The sequence below is a fragment of the Ctenopharyngodon idella genome, chromosome 20, assembly GCF_019924925.1.
Source record: "Ctenopharyngodon idella isolate HZGC_01 chromosome 20, HZGC01, whole genome shotgun sequence".
Lineage (NCBI taxonomy): Eukaryota > Metazoa > Chordata > Actinopteri > Cypriniformes > Xenocyprididae > Ctenopharyngodon > Ctenopharyngodon idella.
Window position 1 is genome coordinate 31,950,276 of NC_067239.1, and position 20,707 is coordinate 31,970,982.

Genomic DNA, 20,707 nt, shown 5'->3' on the forward strand with positions numbered 1-20,707 from the left:
TAATCCTATGTACAAATGTTAATGTATTAATAGCTTTATTGCCAATGTGTGAACAGCTTGTAATGAAACTTAAAAAATGAGACCCTCCCCGACTTCCTAGGTTGTCTATGAAAGTCTTATTTAAATGTGAAGGACCCGGGACGGTTTTGCCGGGAAATTCAAAAGGATGTGACGGTTACGCGCGCTGCCGAGAGCGTCTCTTCCGTTCTATGACACATTAAACGAATGTTTAATAATTTTCAGGATGATGCCGATGTCAATGTGTCAAACAAAGAAAAGGGATTAATAAATATACATCATAATCAAACTCATAACAGTGTAATTTTAATTACCTCATCTGTCGACATGATGCCGGTGAATCGCAGAGCTGGTTCAAACATATCCACATCACTATGATCAGATGCTGTTTCTCACCGCTGTCATTTTTGTTGTGTTTATTTTGTTATTGAGAGGATATTTACATACAGTACACCCGTCGCTCATAGCAATGTGGACGGCGTCGGATGTTCATTAACAGTATATATCGCTGCAAAGGTAATTCCAACTTTTTTCTACTAAGCAAAGAATTAAAAAATAACTTCGTCATGAGTCTTGAATCACGTCTCTTGTGCGTTACGTGTGCACGACAGCGAGCACGAGCAATAAGATGCTAGATGCAGTTCACTTAACGGCCACCGGTGTCGCTAATAACAAAGGTTTCTGAATTCTACATAGAGCCCGTTTCATTTCGGTCTCTATTTTTCCTCCAGATTTGTCCTTGCATCAGTTCAGATCAGCATATGCATATAAGGAGTTTCTGTTTGTCACAAAGTCCTTGTTTATTCAAAACTAATTTTGCTGATCTGAACCTATATCTTGAGCAAGATTGCACACATGGTGTAATGCAATAACTGATAGTGGAATGGCACAGCAAATGATAAACATGTTGAGTGTTCTATATATACAATGACCATAAATGCATGCAGTTTAAATTTATAATTAAGAAAATAAAGGCAGATAGACTAGTAATGCCAGCATCTTGGATTTGATTCCCAGGTAATGCAGGAACTTATGAAAAAAATATGCAACGTAAGTCGCTTTGGATAAGATAGTGTCATTATTCAGCTCAATTCACTTCATGTTTTGTTCTCTTCCAATAGTGTCATTGCAGTTAAATCAATAATATTACTGAAACCCCAAATAAGCAATGGCGAGCCCAATGTTTATTAGCAAACTATGTCTGTTTGTTCTTTGAGAAATCAATGTCAAACTCGGCTCTATTAGCTTTAGTCTGTCAGCCTATGAATGAGCTTTGGAGTAAGAGCCGAAATGAACAAGCACTCGCTGCACACATGAGATTGTTTTGCTATAAATGTGCTGAAAACTGAGAGGAGAACTGTTCTGAAGCCATCATGGCCGACAATAAGCTCCGTCTTCTGATGCTTTTGATCGTCGCCGTGTCCAGTAAGTATGAAATTAGTTTCTGACAAACTTTTTCATTTATTTACCCTCAAATATTTGCACTGCAAAAGTGATTTTCTTACTCTGTATTTTTCCAGTACAAGTATCTAAACATTCTTAAATAAAATACATTTACTTGAGATGCAAAATTATATCAAAATTAAGTGAGGTTTATCCTTAAAACATGTTAAATATTTCATATCAGTTATGCTTTGTTTAAATAACTCAAATGTTGGAGAATGTTATTTTTTCCAGTTTAATAGGATACATTGTTGAGATGAATATGAAATCCATATGGAATCCCATTTCCAACACATAAGAAAAAGAATCATGCTTTGGTAAATCTTAATTATGACAAAAAGTTTGAGATGAAGTCTAAATTATGACATACTTAGTCATAATTATGAGATTGAAAAGTCAAAATCATGACATAGAAAGTCAAGATCGACATATTAAGTCATAACTTTGACTATTTATATGATTTTGACAAAAAAAAGTAAAAAATTATGACAAGTCATAATTATGAGATAAAGTCGAACTTATTACATAAAAAGTCATAATTATGACATACTAAGTTATAACTGTGGCTTTTTCTATCATAATTATGATAAGTTGAAGTTAGGACATAAAAAGTCATAATTATGAGATAAAAAGTCAAAATTATTACATAAAGTCATAATTGTGACATACTAAGTCATAATTGTTACTTTTTTTCCCCGTAATTATGATGTGTCTAAGTTAGGACATAAAAAGTCAAAATTATGACATAAAAAGTTAAAATTGACATACTAAGTTATAATTTTGATGTTTTCTATCATAATTATGATGAAGTAAAAATGATGATATAAGCCATAATTATGAGATAACATTCAAACTTATAACATAAAAAGTCATAATTTTGATATACCAAATCATAATTGTGGCTTTTTTTTAATCAGAATTATGATATATGCCTAAGTTAGGACATAAAAAGTCAAAATCATGACATAAAAAGTTGAAATTGACAGACTAAGTCCTAATTTTGACTTTTTATATGATTTTAAAATAATAAAAAATAAAAAAGTCGAAGTCATAATTATGAGATAAAAGTCGAACTTATTACATAAAAAGTCATAATTACGACATACTAAGTTATAATTGTGGCCTTTTCATAATTATTACATAAGTCGAAGTTAGAACATAAAAAGTCATAATTATGAGATAAAAAGTCAAAATTACTATGACATACTAAGTCAGATTTATGAGACTGAAAAGTCAAAATAAAAGTCAAATTTATTACATAAAAAGTCATAATTATGTCAAACTAAGACATAACTGTGGCTTTTTCTATCATAATTATGACACGAAGTTAGTTAAGACATAAAAAGTCATAATTATGACATAAAAAGTTGAAATTGACATATTAAGTCATAATTTTGAAAAAAAGTTAAAGCATTATTATGATATAAAAAGTCAAAATTATGATGTACTAAGTCATACTACAATCCGATCTTTTGAATTCATTTGACTTTTTTCACTCCATTGGCAGGTATTTTTTCTTGCTTCTGAACATCATTGCAATAAAGAACTAAATAACTACCGAAGGATTACACATACGTTCAAGTTGGTGTTTTAGGATATTTTCAGCCCTGACTACAGTCATAACTGCAGTGCAAACCGTAGAGTTTTAACGTGATGCATTTGTTTTGTATTGCAGAAGCTCAGGATGAAGGAGCACCATGCTTGAGTACGTCTCTTGCAATTATTCTGCAGAATCAAATGATCTAAATTCAATATTAAATGTCAGCATATATTTCTGCAGTTTCTCGCTGGTGGATAATGTGTATTAAATGAGTTGCTCTGCTTCTTCTAGTGGCCAAAAGATACAAGCCCTTCAACAAGTATGAATACTTCTATGAGACCAAGTCCTTGAATGCTTTGAACGGGGAAGTCAACGGCCCCAAGGCCAGCTGCAAGGTACAGTACGAGTTCATTTCCCCACATCAAACTCTAAAGATATTGCTGTTTTTTTCAGCAACGCAGTGTGAATATCGTATTAGGTTGAGATCGCGGTTCCTGATACATGCAGCTACATTGTGCGCACCGCCGACTGCACGCTGAGTGAAGTGATAGACGTCGATGCGGATGGAAACCCAGTGTTTGGAGCAGCTGCTGGTGCGGAGGACTTCAAAACCGCCATGGAGAGGTAAAGTCCTGCTCACACTAACAATAACTATGGGTGCGCCTCAATCAGATCCCTACGTTGTGAATCAGCATATTGTGTATAGTTCGGGCAGTGGTATTCAGCAGAATCGTCTCTCTTTGTTCAGACATCCTCTGAAGTTCACCGTTGAGGGAGACGATGACATCAAGCTTTTCCCTGAGGAGGATGAGCGGATAAACATCCTCAACGTCAAGAGGGGAATCATCTCTGCTCTTGCTGTCCCGGTGCTTGAGGAGGACAGGAACAAAGACATGGTCCGTATTTTTAAATTGCAATATATATATATATATATATATATATATATCACAGAAAAGCAAAATATCACAATGTCAGTTTTCGGTATCATGCAGCCGCCCTAGTCCGCTGATAAACTTCATTCTTGAATGAGAAGATACACTTCTAACCGCTTCCATTCCAGCCCACCATCTATGGTCTGTGTAAGACTGACTATGTCGTGAACACCAGAGAGGACGTCGCCACCGAAGTCACTCTTACAAGAGACTTGTCCGGTTGTGACAAGTTCAGGCCAGTCGATGACCACACCAGTCCCCTCGCCCTCATCACCGGCATGGTGAGTTCTGAGACAAAGAAATTCATACAGGTTTGGAACTACTTGAGGGTGAGTAAATGATGACAGAATTTTTATTTTTGGGTGAGCTATCCCTTTAACATTAAAAACGCAGACAGCAGCAGGATTATTAGGATGCTGTCACTTTAAGACATAATGCACGGATCCAATATACTGATACTGCACACGTGCATTTTCTTTCTCATCTCTTTACATTCACTTAAGACATAACCGACGATGTTTACTTAGGATACTCACCAAGACGGGCATTTTGTGACATAATTTTGTGTGAATTTGTCTGTTCAAGTGCAAGAAAATGCGAAAGAGAGCTCAAGTATTGCACTTGTGTTTAAGCTTCCCATACAGCGTGTGAGTAACGAATTTAGTTCTCTTTCACGCTTGAATATTTCAATTGGCAAGGAATAAACTTTCGTGACGACGCAGCACTGACCCGTCAACTGTCTCGAGCGTCGTTCATGTTTGTTCACGTTTATGTTTTCACAACATTGCATTGTTAAAATTCATAAAAATGTTACCGGCCAACTGGTGATTGACACCGTTTCATATGCTCGCCAACACCGATTTTTACTTGCATTTGGCGCTTACCGAGTGTAGGCCCTGCTGACAAGCCTTAATTTCAGAATCAGAATGAGGGTAAATGAATGAAAATAATAATTTTTCCCGCATATATATTAGTTATAGAGTGAAATAAATTAAAATAATAAAACATATTAAAATCCATGTTCTGACACTTTTAAAACCCAATAAAGACGAGTAGGTTGAGATGGCCAATGTTTGTCATTCTCTCTTCCCAAGAAATATCCTCTTGCTCAGCTGATCAAAAGCAAACAGACCTGCAACTACAAGTTTAATAATGAGCAGCATCACATGACCTCTGGAACTTGCACCGAAAAACATGTTCTTGCGCTCTTTTCACACAAGTAAGTGAAATAAACATATATTCCTGTCGCTCATGTAACTGTAGAGCAATGTCATAACATGAGTTCCAGCAGGTCGCCTCAGTTTTTAACGTTGAAATAGTGTGAGGAAAGATGTAAGTAGCTAAACACTTAATATTCGACAGTAATATCCAGTGGCGCAAACTACTCGAATTTTGCTGTTTTTAATGGGAAATATAGGCTGAATCATTTACGTGATTCATAACTGAATGTCATGAGACAATATTTTGTTTCTTTTTTTTTTTTTTAGACATATTACGCATATGAATATTAGTGATTGTGTGTATATTTTATACATATTATATCATGTGTATATTACTTTACAAAAAATCTGATTTTTGTTATTTTAAATCCATTTAAATCCTTTGATTATTTAATTTCTTTAAATAAAAAGACCATTACATCCCCTCCCAAAAGATAAAATGGTTTCTCCCAATGTTCAAAGCCTACAATCTTAAAGTCAGCATGAAATGGCCAGTATTTTCTTCCCTATAGTGCCGTATATCCAAGTGAAATGGCTTCTCAAACAAGAACAAATGTAGTGCGGGGCTTGATTTTGTCTGTGGGGAATTGATTGGATGGTTGTGGTTTGCTATTGGTGGATCTCATGTGAGTGACAGGTTTCCCCGCCCTCACCATCAGAGAAGAGAAGAGGGAGGCAAAGTTATCCTGATTCAAGATTACGAGGAACATGAATTTAAAAAATAATGATGTGCACTGATAAATCATTTAGAATAAACACTGCAATATTCCATAAAAAAATAAAAATTGTCCATTTTGACTTTTATAGTGAATTTAAATGTTTTAGATAAAGCATCTGCCAAATGCATAAATGTTCATTGAGTATCTTGGATGCTCATGTACTGATGTTTGTCTCTATGACTTTATCTCAACCAGGAGAGAATATGGAGTAATCAATACTGGCAAACAGGCTTTGACCCTTCTGGGAGTTTCTAACTATAATGACCAAGTCTTTGAACACAGTAAGAGAACATCTCTTTGGTATGAATATTCATAACTTGCTTGCATGTCAAAGTGAATGCAAAATGCACTGTTATTCCTCCAGATGTGGCCAACATGAAACCCCTCCATCCAGACAGCAGTGTTGACATGAGCCCCATCCAGGATAAAGAATCCGCTCTTGTTGTTCTGAGGGAAATTGCTGACCTCTCCAAGACCAATGATGGACGTAAGAGAGCCCACTTGGCCCACAAGCTCGTAGCCGTGATCCGCAAGATGGAAGCTGAAACCTTGACAGCCGTTGTTCCCGAGGCATTAGAAATCTCTCAGTCTTTGACGTACCAGGCTTTGCTACAGTGCGGTACACGAGAATGCGTCAGTGCTATCATGCAGTTATTCAGGACCTTTGACACATCTTCATTTGAGATTGACGCTGCTGTATATGCCATGGGAATGATACCCCGGTCCTCCCGCGTACTTGTAAAGGAAATGTTGGCGATGGCAAAGTTGAAGCCAAGCAAACCCATCTACTATGCTCTCAGCAATGCTGTGAGGAGGTGAGGGACAACTAGTAATGTGTTCCGTTTAAATCTTTAGATTTAGGTAAAAATAAATTGTCAACTAACATATGAACTGAATTTTACCAATTGGTAGCATTTCTGTAGCTCAACCAGTGGAGGACTGGCCAAGATCTTGGGTTCGATTCCCAGGGAATGCATTGCACAATGTCATTATTCCATGTTTACCTCGAATGCAATGGATAAAAGCATCTGCCAAATGCATAAATATAGTACACTTTAATTTGCAACCATGTGAAAAGACCTTTTCAGACAAATCGCAGTTTTGTCTCACTGACTGTCGTCCATGTTTTGCTCAAGTGAACTCAGTGTTTCATCAAATCAACATCTTTATTCTTTCTGTGTGACCCAAGGCTCTTTGAGACGGATGGAGTCACCAGTGAGATCCAGGCAGTGGCTGATTACGCCCTTGAACAGATCGGTGATTGTACGGGTGACCAGGAACACGTCTTTCTTTCTCTGAGGGTATGTTCACACAAATTCCTACATGCTAATAAATTCACCTTCAGACTCTACAACTAAAGCCCTATTCAGATGGTAATAGTTTCCTAATGGGGACGTAAGTTATGTTCAACATTTACAGGGGTTAGTCTGTGATTTTATTGCCATCCCTGCCAAATTCCCTTCTTTTTTGATGAAAACCAAGGTCGTGTTGATAATTTAATTTCCATCCATATCCTCAAGAAGGGATCAATCAAGAAGTTATTTTTTAAATCCTTTTTGACCACTGAAAAGCACCGTATGGTAACTGCATGAATTTTAAGGAAAAATTTGTAAATGTTTTTTGGTAGACCAAACTGTACTCATACCGTACAACGAATTTGACACGGCAAAATGGATGTTAGGCTGTAACTCTGCAACACTTTGGCATATTGTGACAAAATTTGGTACATGTCATCATAATCATGACTCAAGGGTACTTGCACATTTGTGGCACAGCACCACCTACTGGTCAAGAGAAATGAAAAAAATTAACATTTTTGCTTATAACTGCTGAACAGTTTGGCCAAACACCATGAGATTGGTTTCGTTAGATTACCCTAAAAGTCTATTACAGGTCATTGGCAACATGGTGGCTGCACTGGGAGCTGCGCGCCCTGCTTTGCAGTCTTCTGTTATTCAATGCATCAAGCAGCCGGCTGCCTCCCCTGCAGTCCAACAGGCCGCTGTCCAGGTCTACAGACAGATTCCTGTACCTGAAGAGGTGAGCTGTTAAATAAACCCACAACTCTTGGTGAGTTTGAAGTCAGTCTAAAATAGGGCTGCACAATATTGGAAAAAACTGACATTTTGTTTTTCTGTGATATACATCGATCAGGCATAACAATATGACCACTGACAGATGAAGTGAATAACACTGATCATCTCTTCATCACGGCACCTGTTAGTGGGTGGATATATTAGGCAGCAAGTAAATATTTTGTCCTCAAAGTTGATGTGTTAGAAGCAGGAAAAATGGGCAAGCGTAAGGATTTGAGCGAGTTTGACAAGAGCCAAATTGTGATGGCTAGACAACTGGGTCAGAGCATCTCCAAAACTGCAGCTCTTGTGGGGTGTTCCCGGTCTGCAGTGGTCAGTATCTATCAAAAGTGCTCCAAGGAAGGAACAGTGGTGAACTGGCGACAGGGTCATGGGCGGCCAAGGCTCATTGATGCATGTGGGGAGCGAAGGCTGGCCCGTGTGGTCCGATCCAACAGATGAGCTACTGTAGCTCAAATTGCTCAAGAAGTTAATGCTGGTTCTGATAGAAAGGTGTCAGAATACACAGTGCATCACAGTTTGTTGTGTATGGAGCTACATAGCCGCAGACCAGTCAGGGTGCCCATGCTGACCCCTGTCCACCACCGAAAGCTCCAACAGTGGACACGTGAGCATCAGAACTGGACCACAGAGCAATGGAAGAAGGTGTCCTGGTCTGATGAATCACGTTTTCTTTTACATCACGTGGATGGCCGGGTGCGTGTGCGTCGCTTACCTGGGGAACACATGACACCAGGATGCACTATGGGAAGAAGGCAAGCCGGTGGAGGCGGTGTGATGCTTTGGGCAATGTTCTGCTGGGAAACCTTGGGTCCTGCCATCCATGTGGATGTTACTTTGACACGTACCACCTACCTAAGCATTGTTGCAGACCATGTACACCCTTTCATGGAAACGGTATTCCCTGGTGACTGTGGCCTCTTTCAGCAGGATAATGCTCCTGCCACGAAGCAAAAATGGTTCAGGAATGGTTTGAGGAGTACAACAATGAATTTGAGGTGTTGACTTGGCCTCCAAATTCCCCAGATCTCAATCCAATGGAGCATCTGTGGGATGTGCTGAACAAACAAGTCCGATCCATGGAGGCCCCACTCGCAACTTCCAGGACTTAAAGGATCTGCTGCTAACATCTTGGTGCCAGATACCACAGCACACCATCAGGGGTCTAGAGGAGTCCATGCCTTGACGGGTCAGGGCTGGTTTGGCAGCAAAAGGGGGACTAACACAATATTAGGAACGTGGTCATAATGTTATGCCTGATCGCACAATCGCACCAAAGCCATATATCGCGATATTGATTTTATTCCGATATATCTTGCAGCCCTAGTCTAAAGGTCATTTCATGGCTCTTACAGGGCCGAGAGGTGCTCTTGCATGCTGTTCTGGACAGAGCTGCGTCCATACAGAAGCGTGTAGCCGCATATCTCATCTTGATGAAGAACCCCACGCCTGCTGAACTCGCTCAACTAGCAGCGGCTCTCCACGTTGAGGAAAATCCTCAGGTCAAGAGCTTCATCATCTCTCACATCAGCAACATCTTGACCTCGACAGCACCAGAGGTCCTGGAGTGAGTAAAAAATAAAATGGGAAGAACCTAATCTAATTTTCAGAAGAAAAAGTAATCTTGTTTTGTTATCTCCCTAGCTTGAGACAGAAGATTCAAGAGGCCTTTCAAGGCAATGAAATTGAAATGCTCATTGAATCCACCAAATTCTCTCGGTACTACAGACTTGGATCTTTAGAGGGAAATATGATTTTTGAATCTCCTAATGAACTTCCAAGGGAGGTCATGCTGGAGATGACCTTGAATGCTTTTGGGTTTGATATGGACTTGATTGAGGTACAGAGTACAGTAAAATCCAACATTTATGAAATCTGTTTAATTTTTTCCCAAATTCTGCTTGCCATAATCGAGCAGCCCTAATGTCTTTGATTCTTGCTTTCAGATTGGCATGGAGGGAAAGGGCTTCGAGCCCATTGTGGAGGCCATCTTTGGTGAAGATGGATTCTTCCCAGATACTATCATGAAGGCTACTTTATACGCTACTGACAAGATGCCCGCCCAACTCAGTGAGGTCTTGGACAACATGCTGCCGATCATGAGAAACGATAGGAAGAAGAGACAGGTATTAAATGTAGTAAATATGTTGGAAATGGATGTATTTCTTCACAGCTGGATTCCGATCTCAATCTCTTCTGTGTGCTGTAGGCTTCTCAAAACATAGTCAATGAAATCAGTCATAATGTCAACAAGCTTATGGAGGATTTAAAGGCCCAGGATGCTCCTGAAGCGATGGTGTACCTCAAGCTCCTGGGTGCTGAACTTGGGTATCTCGATACAAAAGATGGCAAGATGATTCACAATCTCCTTAAGATGATCCCCACTGATGTGAGTACAGCTTTACCAACCACAGCTGTCATCATATGGATTAAATCAGCAGAATTAGTCATGCATTTTTTACAGCAACACCAAAACCACAATTAAAGTTTATTTAATAATCAATTAAATAATCAACTTTATTTAATAATCAACACTCAGTTGTTGTTGTTGTTTTTTTCAAACAAGGCAGTTTATATCAACTATTATGTTTCGACTCCAATTTGTTGTTGAAAGTATGTTGGCATTACTAATCAGAATTACATTTTGAAATAGTTCCTCAAAAGACTGCTCTCAAGTGTCGACAACGAGCTTTTCCTTCACTACATCTTCATGGATAATGAGTTTTATCTGCCCACCAGCGCTGGCTTTCCACTGAGAGTTGCTCTGTCTGGTACATTTACTCCTGGAGTCAAAGGAGGATTGAGCTTTAATCCAGGCATGGTGAGTCCAACACAATTCAGTAGTGCATGTGTTACTGTCAACAACAAATTATTTTTGATCAAATAAATGCAGTTCTGGTAAGCAGAAGAGACTTCTTTCAAAGTCATTAAAAGTTGATTATCTTAATATGAATTAACATAACTACACCACAGAGGGAATTTGCTTTGACGCTGTCTGCTGGCATTGAGTTTGTGACTGAGATTGGGACTCACTTCCCCGACTATGTTCACTGTGGTCTGGAGATGCACACGAACATCTATCATGAGAGCGGCATCAGAGCGAAGCTCTCTGTGGCCGACGGCCAGCTCAAGCTCTCCATTCCAGCTCCTCGTGGGCCAACTGAGCTCATCAGCGTCACGTAAGACATTTTGAAATGTATTATATCAATGCAATAAAGGGATTTAAAAGACAGACTGGCACTCTCGTTTGAGCAGAATATCGCAGATGGAGATCACTAAACTCCAACATACATGTTTGTTTGCGTTTTTTATGGAAGCTTATTTAAAAATAAAATATAAAAGGTTAATTCTGAACTTTTTCCTCGCAATTCTGAGAAAAAACCTGAAATTGCAAGATATAAACTCAGAATTGTGAGATATAAACTTGCAATTGTGAGAAAAAAGTCAGTATTGTGAGATATAAAGTCACAATTAACTTTTTATATTTTATTCCGTGGCAGAAATGGTGGAAACAAAAAACAGAATTGTAAGACGTAAACTCAGAATTCCAAGAAAAATGTCAGAATTCCTAGAAAAAGTCAGAATTGCGAGAAAAAAGTCAGAATTACGAGACATAAACTCAGAATTATGAAAAAAAAGTTAGAATTCCGAGAAAAAGTCAGAATTGTGAGACGTAAACTTAGAATTCTGAAGTCAGAATTGTGAGATGTAAAGGAAACTCAGAATTCCGAGAAAAAGTCAGAATTGCGAGATGTAAACATTAGAATTCCGAGAAAAAAGAATTGCGAGTCGTAAACTCAGAATTCATAGAAAAAAGAATTGTGAGACGCAAACTCAGAATTCCGAGAAAAAAGTCAGAATTGCGAGATGTAAACTCAGAATTCCGAAAAACTCGCAATTGCGAAAAAATAAGTCAGAATTGTGAGAAAAAAGTTGGAATTACCTTTTTTATTCCATGGCAGAAACAAGCTTCCACAGTTTTAAGAACATCAGTGCTTTTTTCATCCCAAAGAAAGTGCGTGCATATGGTAGCCAGGTTGGGAAAATTAAGTTAAACACTTGGCAGAAAATGTATGGGGATTTATGCTCTTGACATCTGGCATCCGCAAGCATTAAAGCTCAAAGGCTTGTTACCAATGCAGTATAATGGAAATGTCAAATAAAAAATGTTTTTAAGATAAATAACCAGCAGGCCAATGTCATGAAAATTATGCTTAATTAATAGAGACAAGCAGAAATTCTGATCACAACTTAAATGCAGCCCTCAAATTATTTTACACACAGTAAATGATGTTATTGTTCCCCACCTGTAGCAATTCTCTGGTGTCTGTTGTTGGTGCCAAGACTAAGTCCATTCCTGCCAAGGGCGAATATATTAATATGAATAAATGCACTGCTCTTTTCCCTGGACTGAAGTACTGCACAGCCCTGAAGTATCCTGATGCAAGGTCAAACGATGCTGCCCCTTACTTTCCTCTCACTGGTGACAGCAAGTAAGTGAAAATCATCTACATACTGATATCTAAATATTCCTTTTCCTCAAACATTTCATCCACACTGCATCTGTGTTTAGATTTGCTGTTGAGCTCCATCCATCTGAAGACGTCACAGAGTATGTTGCCACCATCAGCTACGCCTATGAGGACGAGGCAGACAAAGTCACGTTTAGCGTGAAGGCTGAAGGTTAGAGACAGCTTAACAAAATAACACTGAAGTATTAACTGGAAAAAAGAGAAAACATCCACATTTAAAATAACCGTCATTTGTCTTTTGCTCACTAACAGGAACATCCTTTGAGGCAAGAAGTTTAGTGATATTAAACAGACAGCAGTACAGTTTCTCTGCAGAGTTGCTTATCGATTCTCTTCAGCTTGATTCTAAAGTTTCTGCAAAACTGAAGCATGCTGAGGAGCTGACTTTGGAAATTGAGAGTGACCTAAAACTCCCAGAGACGACTTCTGTTCAAACACTCATCCTGAAATATGGTACATGTCCAGTACATTGGCCTGTCGCGATTATTGATTAATTGTCTCATCGTGGTTATTCGATCAAATCGCAATTGTGTGAGATAACCGCAATAATTGTGCAGTTTAAATTTTAATCACAGTTTGCCATCCAATTAAGGAAATTTATGATCATGACAGTATAATTCTAGTGAATTATCTCTCTCAAAATATCTATTCTCAGAGAGTGAGAAGATTGAGGCTGAATTTAAGTCTGATGTCAGATCTGAGATTCAAAGAATCATTCCCAACATCAGTGCTATTGAAACATTTGTCAGTAGTCTTCTTGATCACCAGATTGGCCTGAATGAGATGAAGGTCCGTGATGTTCTGGCAAAGACAGCTGTGGTAAGAACTTCCCTAATTTATTTTCATCAGCTTTTGAAAATACCCAAAGAAATAAATGCTTATTAAAATCAAAGGGATAGTTCACCCTAAAATGAAAATGAAGTCATGTTCTAATGCAGTATGCCATTCTTTCTTTTTTGGACCACAAAAGGAGAGTTTTTAAAAAAATGCCCCTTTCGTCCATATAATGGCAGTGAATAGCGACCAGCATGAAGCTTTTTGAAAAAGATGCAAGTATCACAGTGATCCGATGCGTCGACGACGTGTCATGTATTCCAAGTGTTCTGGGGGTTTAGTGAAAAACAAACTGAAATTTAATGTATTTTTTAACGAAAATCCTGCCCTTGGCCATTGGTATTCTGTGCTCGACTCTATTAGCGCCGCAATTCATTCCGACTCACCCAGAAAAACAAGTTGTGAGAAATCAAGATTCAGGGGCTGTTTACACGACACCATTTTCAACTAAAAACAGAAAACTTTTTATGCGCTTTGGTCGTTCATTTACACGACAGCAGCATTTTGGGGGCCTGAAAACGCAAACTTTTGAAAATGGGTTTCAAAGTGCGAGTTTTTGAAAATGATACTGTTATCATCTCCGCGTCAACAAAAACGCATGAAATCTGTGAAAACGGTGATGCGTATTACGTTACATGCGTTTTTGCTGCGATTGCTCTGTAAAAGAATGCGTATGTGCGCAGGCGCGTAGTGTTTCTTCACAAAGTGACAGCGCCAACTACTGACCTGGCATGCATAATACAGCGTTTTTAGGCGTTTTCACAGGTCTGTGTGAACGGGGATCATTTTGACAGTGTTGTCATCTATTCAAAGAAAAAACTTTTCCGTTTTTTTACATCGTTGTCGCGTAAACGTACCCTAAGAAAAATGCGGCATGAAATACAACGCATAGAAATCCATAAAAAAGTATCAGTGTACTTTCTTCACCGAGTTGAAAATCATCTGACCGGACCTCCGTTTGTCTGATGACAGTCAGTTGACAGATGTGTGAACGCGATAACTTCTTGTTGCGACGAACACAACGGATATATAGCTACACCTCAGAGAAGAAGGTAGATTAATTGTATTTCATGCCACATTTTTCTTGATTTCTCACAACTTGTGTGAGTGAGTCGGATTGAATTGCGGTGCTAATAGAGTCGAGCACAGAAGATCAACGGCCAAGGTCAGGATTTTTATTAAATAATACATTAAATTTCAGTTTGTTTTTCACCAAACCCTATCATAAACCCCCAGACCACTTGGAATATACGACATGTGACACATGGGATCATTCTGTGATACTATTGCGTGTTTTTTAAAAAGCTTGATCCTGATCGCTATTCACTATTTGTGGTCCGAAAAAGACAGAACGGCATACTGCATTAGAACACCAGGGTGAGTAAATTACTTAGTTTTCATTTTAGGGTGAACTATCCCTTTAAAAAGAAATAAATGTACTTATGTGCAGATTTTGGGAGTTCATGCCGTGCCTGTGATCACTCTTCCAGAAAGACTCTTCTTGAATGTGTGAGTTGATGCCACCATGTTCACAAGTATTTCAGTTCATTTCATAGTTACCAGTTAAAATTAACACATTTTTTTTTTAAACAGAGAGGCTGCTGCTAAGTATCACTTTGGCCAGGATACCATCTTTACCATCACTCTTCCCTTGCCCTTGGGTGGAAAATCCTCTAGAGATCTGAACTTTCCCACAACCCTCTCAACACCAAACCTGATTGTACCTCATCTTGGTCTGGAATTTGAATCTACTAGCATTAATATTCCAGAGTTCTCCATTCCCTGGGATGTCTTGCTGTCTGTGCCGACTCTCGAATTGGTAGAGATGTCTGGAAAACTAAACAGCAACTTCTACAACTTAGAAGCAGCTGTGTCTGCTGCCAGAGATCCTGCTGCAAGTTATTCTGCAACGTTCGAAGTCACTGGCACAAGTCCTCTTGAGCTCCTCTCCCTAAAGGTCGAAGGTAAAAGCTATAATTAAAGTGCTATAATTGAAGTACCATATGCACTGTATGCACATGATTTGGATGGTTGCCTATTGATTGATTTATTTGCACAGGATCTGCTCTAGTTGAGGCCACACCTGGCGATTCTCTCAAGGCTAACGTAAAGACCACACTTCACCACAATATTATCAGTGCCACCATAAGCGTTGAGGAGGAAGTGGAGTTTGCTGAAAAACTCAGTGTAAAATCCAAAAGCAAGTTTGAAGTAACTAGCCGTGTTGGAGTGCAAGTTTCGCTGGAACACACTGGACAGTTTGGAGTTGATGCTGAGGAGATCTCTGGAGATGGAAACCTTCAAGGATCCTTCAAGGCTGGTTCGATCCATGGTTCATGCAACCTTATCCAGTCAGCCTCAGTCCTCCCATTCAGAGCAGAGGCAAAGATTAAATCTTCATTGAAAGTAGATTCAACACTTCTTCAAGCTCAGAACTCCTTTGCTGTAGCCTTTGCCAATGGAGAACTGATAATTCATTCCAACAACACGGCATTTGACAACCTTCTAACATTGCAAAACATTGCTAAAATCACCTTCAAGGAATCAGAGCTTGTTCTAAATTCTCATACAGAAGCACGGGTTCTTGGCCTGAAGATCCAAAACGTGGCTGAGACCAGAGCTGGCATTGAAGCAGTCAGCGTTAAGATTGAGACCTCCACTCACAGCTCTGCAGAGCAAGTCCATTGCCTTTTCAGAGGAGCACTGGACATCGATGGTCTAGCTATTCACAATGATGCCTCTGTTAAACTCATGGGACACAAAGCTCTCCACAAAGCCATTCTGAAGCTCAATAAAGATGGCCTGACCACCAGTGGCACAACCTTACTGCAGAGCCTCTTGAGTCTGGAGGAGCTTCAGCACACCTTTGAGATCACCTACAAAAATGAAACTGCCACTGCTCAGAGCAAAACCATTGGAAATCTCATGGGAAGTCTCATTAACCACAACACTGAACTGAAGATTGCTGGACTTTCTGGCACAATCAAAAATCATATACGTTTCAACTCAATATTATTCGATTTTGACACCAACACTCATGGTACAACTATTCCATTCAGAGTCAATTTTGATGCCACTGTTAATGGTAAAGGTAAAAGATATCTGTTTGGATACGCAAATCATGAGTTTATCGCAAAAGTCCTTCTGAAAGCAGAACCACAATCCATTGCTCACTCTCATGAATGCAAGATCTCATCCCTCCTTGATCTAGAGAATGGTGTCGTCATTAAATCACAATATGAAAGCATGTCTGACACTCTTCTGATACCCTCTGAACAAAAGACTAAAGTGACGGTTAAGGCTAAAGTAAACGACTATGTCATTGAACAGGAAATCAGCGCTTACAATACTCCAGTGCGGCTTGGGCTGGAAGGGTCTGGAAAAATGCACACCAATCTGTTCAACACTGCCAATACTGATTATCAGGACTTTGAAGTCTCTGGCTTCCTAAAGTATGATAAAAGCACTGATACACAATCAATTAGCTTGCCTTTCATTGAAAGTTTTTCTCTAGTCCCTGACAACATTAGATTAACACTTGTGAGCATAGGCGAGACCCTGAGGAATTACATCAACCGAGAGGGGATTGCTTCGAAAATTCAGAGCTTACCTCAGCATGTTAGTGACTTTGTGTCTAATCTGAACATTGAGAAAAGAGTTGTGCAGCTGAAACATGCCTTGAAAGCTCTGTACCAAGAGTATGCATTAAAGCTGAAAGGTCTGATCGGTGCATTTGAGAAACTAGTGAGTGATGTGGGCAACCGTTTCAGTGAGGCATTGGATAATTTGGAGAAATTGGTTTTGATGGGTATGCAGATTGACAAAGTTGTTGAAATGCTACCAAAGCACATCAAGGATTTGATATTTTCCATCATTGAGGATGTGAAAAACACTCTTAGCTCAATTAACACCCAAAGTTACACAAAGCTGAATGAGATCTTCCGTCCTGCCAGTGCTGAGCACAAGCTTGACAGTCAGATTCCTGCAATTTCGACATCTCTTCTAGTGCCATCTTTTGGAAAACTCTATGGTCAAGTCAGAATCAGCAGCCCTGTCTACAACATCAAAACATCTGCGGAGTTCAATAATGCCTCGGAGAGATACCCTTTGTTCACAGCTTTTATTAAGACTAAAGGAAGTTCTGCAAACCTTAAGGCTCTGAATTACAATCTAGAATCCACAGCGCAGATATCGATCCCTGAGATGAGTCCTGTAATAGTGTCTGAAACTTTCAAGTTAACACACATTGAATTGGCTTTAGATCAACAGGCATTGTTGACTCTGAATGGATCTGCCTCTAACGATACTTTCTTTCTTGAAACTTCATACAAGTACCAGGTGAACATCCCCTCGCACTCACTGTCTGGTGAAGTCAGCCTTATTCAGAAGGCTGTATCTTGCCAGGATGATGATACAATCACACTGACAGTTAAAAATGAAGGAACCGGCAAATTTGCTCTTCAAGACTTCTCTGCGGAAGGCACCCATGAGAGTGACCTGCATTTTAACATGGGCCTTGGAGCTTCCAAGTTATCTTTTACTGGCCACACTTATAGCGAAGATTTGAAGATGAAGATGAAAATGAAGGTCAATGCTGATGCTATTGGTCTAAGCCACCTTGAATTCAGTGCTCGTGTTGAAACGGAGTCTCCATTTATCAAGAACAGTTTGCTGGTTGCTTCTGGAAAGGCTCGCTTGGGCGATATGAAGGTGGAAATCAAGACAACCCATGTCACTTCGGTTGTCGGAGCTGTCAGCGGTATCTTCTCTAATGCTGCCAACATCATGACTTGTCCTAGTGAGGTTGCTATTGACTTTCAGAACAGGGGTATTGCCAAGATCAACCTCTTTGAGTCTTTTTTAGCCAATGTTGATCTCCAGAAAGACTATGCTGTTACCTTCAACTCTGACATACAAGAAATCAGCAGTGTGGCAGTCGCCCACATAAACCATTACAACTACAGCCATAACTTCACAGCCAGCAATAACAAAGCTGAGATGGGTGTTTACGCTGTTGTGAATAGCGTGGCCAGCTTTGGGTACTTAAATGCTGTAGAATTGTTTGGGCCAGCCATTTTCAAGATTGCAGCAATCAGAGAGCTGAACTTGAATGATAATACTGACCTATGGTATGACTTTACCACAAGTGACCAGCCCATTGATCTAAATGCCAAACTTGTCTACCAGAAGAGCTGGTTTGCTCCTATTATTGATTTAGGTCTCGTTGTACCTTCATTGGGTAACCTGGTCTCTGAGGTGTCTTTCAAGTCCTCTATTCTTAACCTCAATGCTAACGCGGGTATTTATCCGAAGGATTACCTGATACGTGTTAGTGCCACAACTGCCTCTGTGTTTCAGGGATTGAAGGCCAGGCTTGATGGAACCACTAGAATGACTGGACTAAAACTGGTCTCTTCTTTGTCTTTGGAGAATGCCCACATTGAGGGTAATCATGAGAGTACCTTGACTCTGGAAGACAACTATGAGGCTGTATTGTCTACCAACACAGTTGCTAAGATTAATCTGACAAGCTTCGCTGTTGATGCCACTCATCAACTTTCTGCTGACACCAAGGCCCATCCAAAGGCAGCATCAAACTTAAAGATCAAGTACACCTTTGATCGTCCAGATTCAGTGGCTGCTGGACATGGAGATGCTGAGAATACCTTAAAGCTGGATGCAACTCTTTCCTTCATCTCCATTGAGTCTGCAACCCATCTAACCACAGATTCTACATTCTCTGATACCAAGAAACTTAAGGGAAATATGGATAATGAAGCTAACATCTGTGTGAAAGCTGATGGTCTGAAATCCAGTCTGAAGACTACTGGAAATGGGTACATTGATTTTAAACATTACATGTTGGGGTTTGACATTAATGACCAGCTGACCTTGGAGGGAGATCTTGACCGTATGTATTCTTTGCTAGAAATTGATTCAAACTATACATTCATATATGATAGATATTATGAATTTACAATAAACCACACTGCTCTTGGTAAAGCTGAATTTGTTCCCATGAGCACCCTCATGGCTGCTGTAGACATGGTTTTGACGCAGCCAAGTTTTGATGATTTTGATGTAAGAGATACAAATACTTATGAAAAGAATAGTTCTGTATACGAAACAAAGGTTTTCTCCCGTTGGTACAATTCAAGTACAGAAATATCAATTGAGGATTTTAGTCATTTTCCTGTCTCAAATGTTGTGTTTGGTTGCTCTCACAATCTCACCTCTCCATCTACGCTTCTGGAGTATCAGGGTGACTTAAGTGTAATTTACATAAACAAAAATTAACATTAGTTTTTGTTGAATACGCACTGACTGGAGGAAATATTTAATCAAGGTATTGATTTCAGCTAATCACTGGGTTTATTTACTGAATGCTTTCTCACCCCAGGCCTCATAATCACTGACAATAACTTCCAAAGTCATTCTCAAGCATGTTTGTCATCCTTAGTGACTGAAACCCCAAAATATTACTTGTCCCATTCAAACACTAAGTACAATAAATGGATCATTTTACTATACATATAGACTCGGCTCTTCTTATTGTTCTACTTCATTGACAATTTTACATTAAATTGTACGTTTTTTGTGTTTTAATTTATGTTCATATATTTAATATAATTGTACCTTTGCATAATAAGAAGAGGATAAAATGACTTTTGCTAAAAGCAAAGACTATAGAATAAAGGGACTTTGGTAAAAGTTAGTTATTTATATTCCTAGTTATATTACAAATTTAACGTTTTTTCTTTTGTTATTTTATATGAAAATGTAAGAACTCCTGCATTTAAAGAACATGATGCATGAGTGTGAAACGAAAAACAACAATAATTTCTTGACTTGATGCTATAGTAACCATTATTAAACCAGTTTCTTTAAATTATCTTATTTAAGAGCATTTAATTCTCCTCACCTGAACGACCATGGAAACGGAGCACCCTGTACGTCCAACGGTTTTTGTAACGGTCATTTATTTAAATATATGACGTAAAAAAAAAAAACGATTCTCTCGATTTAATTAAAATACTGTACTAAAACTACTAAGATGACCATATTGTTCCGATACAATTTATGTAACATTATTATCGCTCGGTATAGAAACATTTTCACAACGTTTCTAAAACGTTTTATTTTGGTAACATTATTATTATTATTATTATTATTTAGAAAACACTTTAAAACGTTTTAATACTACAAAACAACGTTGTGAAAAGTTGTAAAAACGTTTTTGCTGGGTGGATTTTTGCTCCTGATTTCACTGCAAACCAACAGGAGGCAGTATATCCACAAGGCTTACGTAGAAAACAAGAAAAGATAAAGAGGATGCCTTTTGCTTTTGCGTGTTTATAAAACAAGGCCATATT

At 38.9% G+C, this 20,707-nt stretch overlaps 1 protein-coding gene across 1 annotated transcript; it reads left to right on the forward strand.

Moving 5' to 3' along the window:
- Positions 1 to 1,288: 1,288 nt before the first annotated feature.
- apobb.2 (apolipoprotein Bb, tandem duplicate 2) lies at positions 1,289 to 19,864 on the forward strand. The gene is made up of 24 exons (XM_051874217.1): positions 1,289 to 1,443; positions 3,137 to 3,166; positions 3,293 to 3,396; positions 3,480 to 3,625; positions 3,750 to 3,897; positions 4,062 to 4,214; positions 5,028 to 5,152; positions 6,068 to 6,153; positions 6,237 to 6,687; positions 7,062 to 7,173; positions 7,766 to 7,912; positions 9,324 to 9,535; positions 9,613 to 9,808; positions 9,915 to 10,094; positions 10,178 to 10,357; positions 10,622 to 10,789; positions 10,942 to 11,147; positions 12,282 to 12,461; positions 12,542 to 12,651; positions 12,753 to 12,953; positions 13,156 to 13,319; positions 14,785 to 14,843; positions 14,928 to 15,298; positions 15,394 to 19,864. The coding sequence occupies exons 1-24, from the start codon at positions 1,392 to 1,394 to the stop codon at positions 19,629 to 19,631; spliced, it is 8,019 nt and encodes a 2,672-aa protein (XP_051730177.1). The 5' UTR covers positions 1,289 to 1,391; the 3' UTR covers positions 19,632 to 19,864.
- Positions 19,865 to 20,707: the final 843 nt, after the last annotated feature.

Excerpts from the sequence above, each read along its gene's own strand:
- apobb.2 (XM_051874217.1), top strand. The coding sequence starts at position 1,392 with ATGGCCGACAATAAGCTCCGTCTTCTGATGCTTTTGATCGTCGCCGTG. Across the intron at positions 10,095-10,177 it reads ACGATAGGAAGAAGAGACAG|GCTTCTCAAAACATAGTCAA; the intron begins GTATTAAATGTA and ends TGTGTGCTGTAG. Across the intron at positions 10,358-10,621 it reads TTAAGATGATCCCCACTGAT|TTCCTCAAAAGACTGCTCTC; the intron begins GTGAGTACAGCT and ends ATTTTGAAATAG.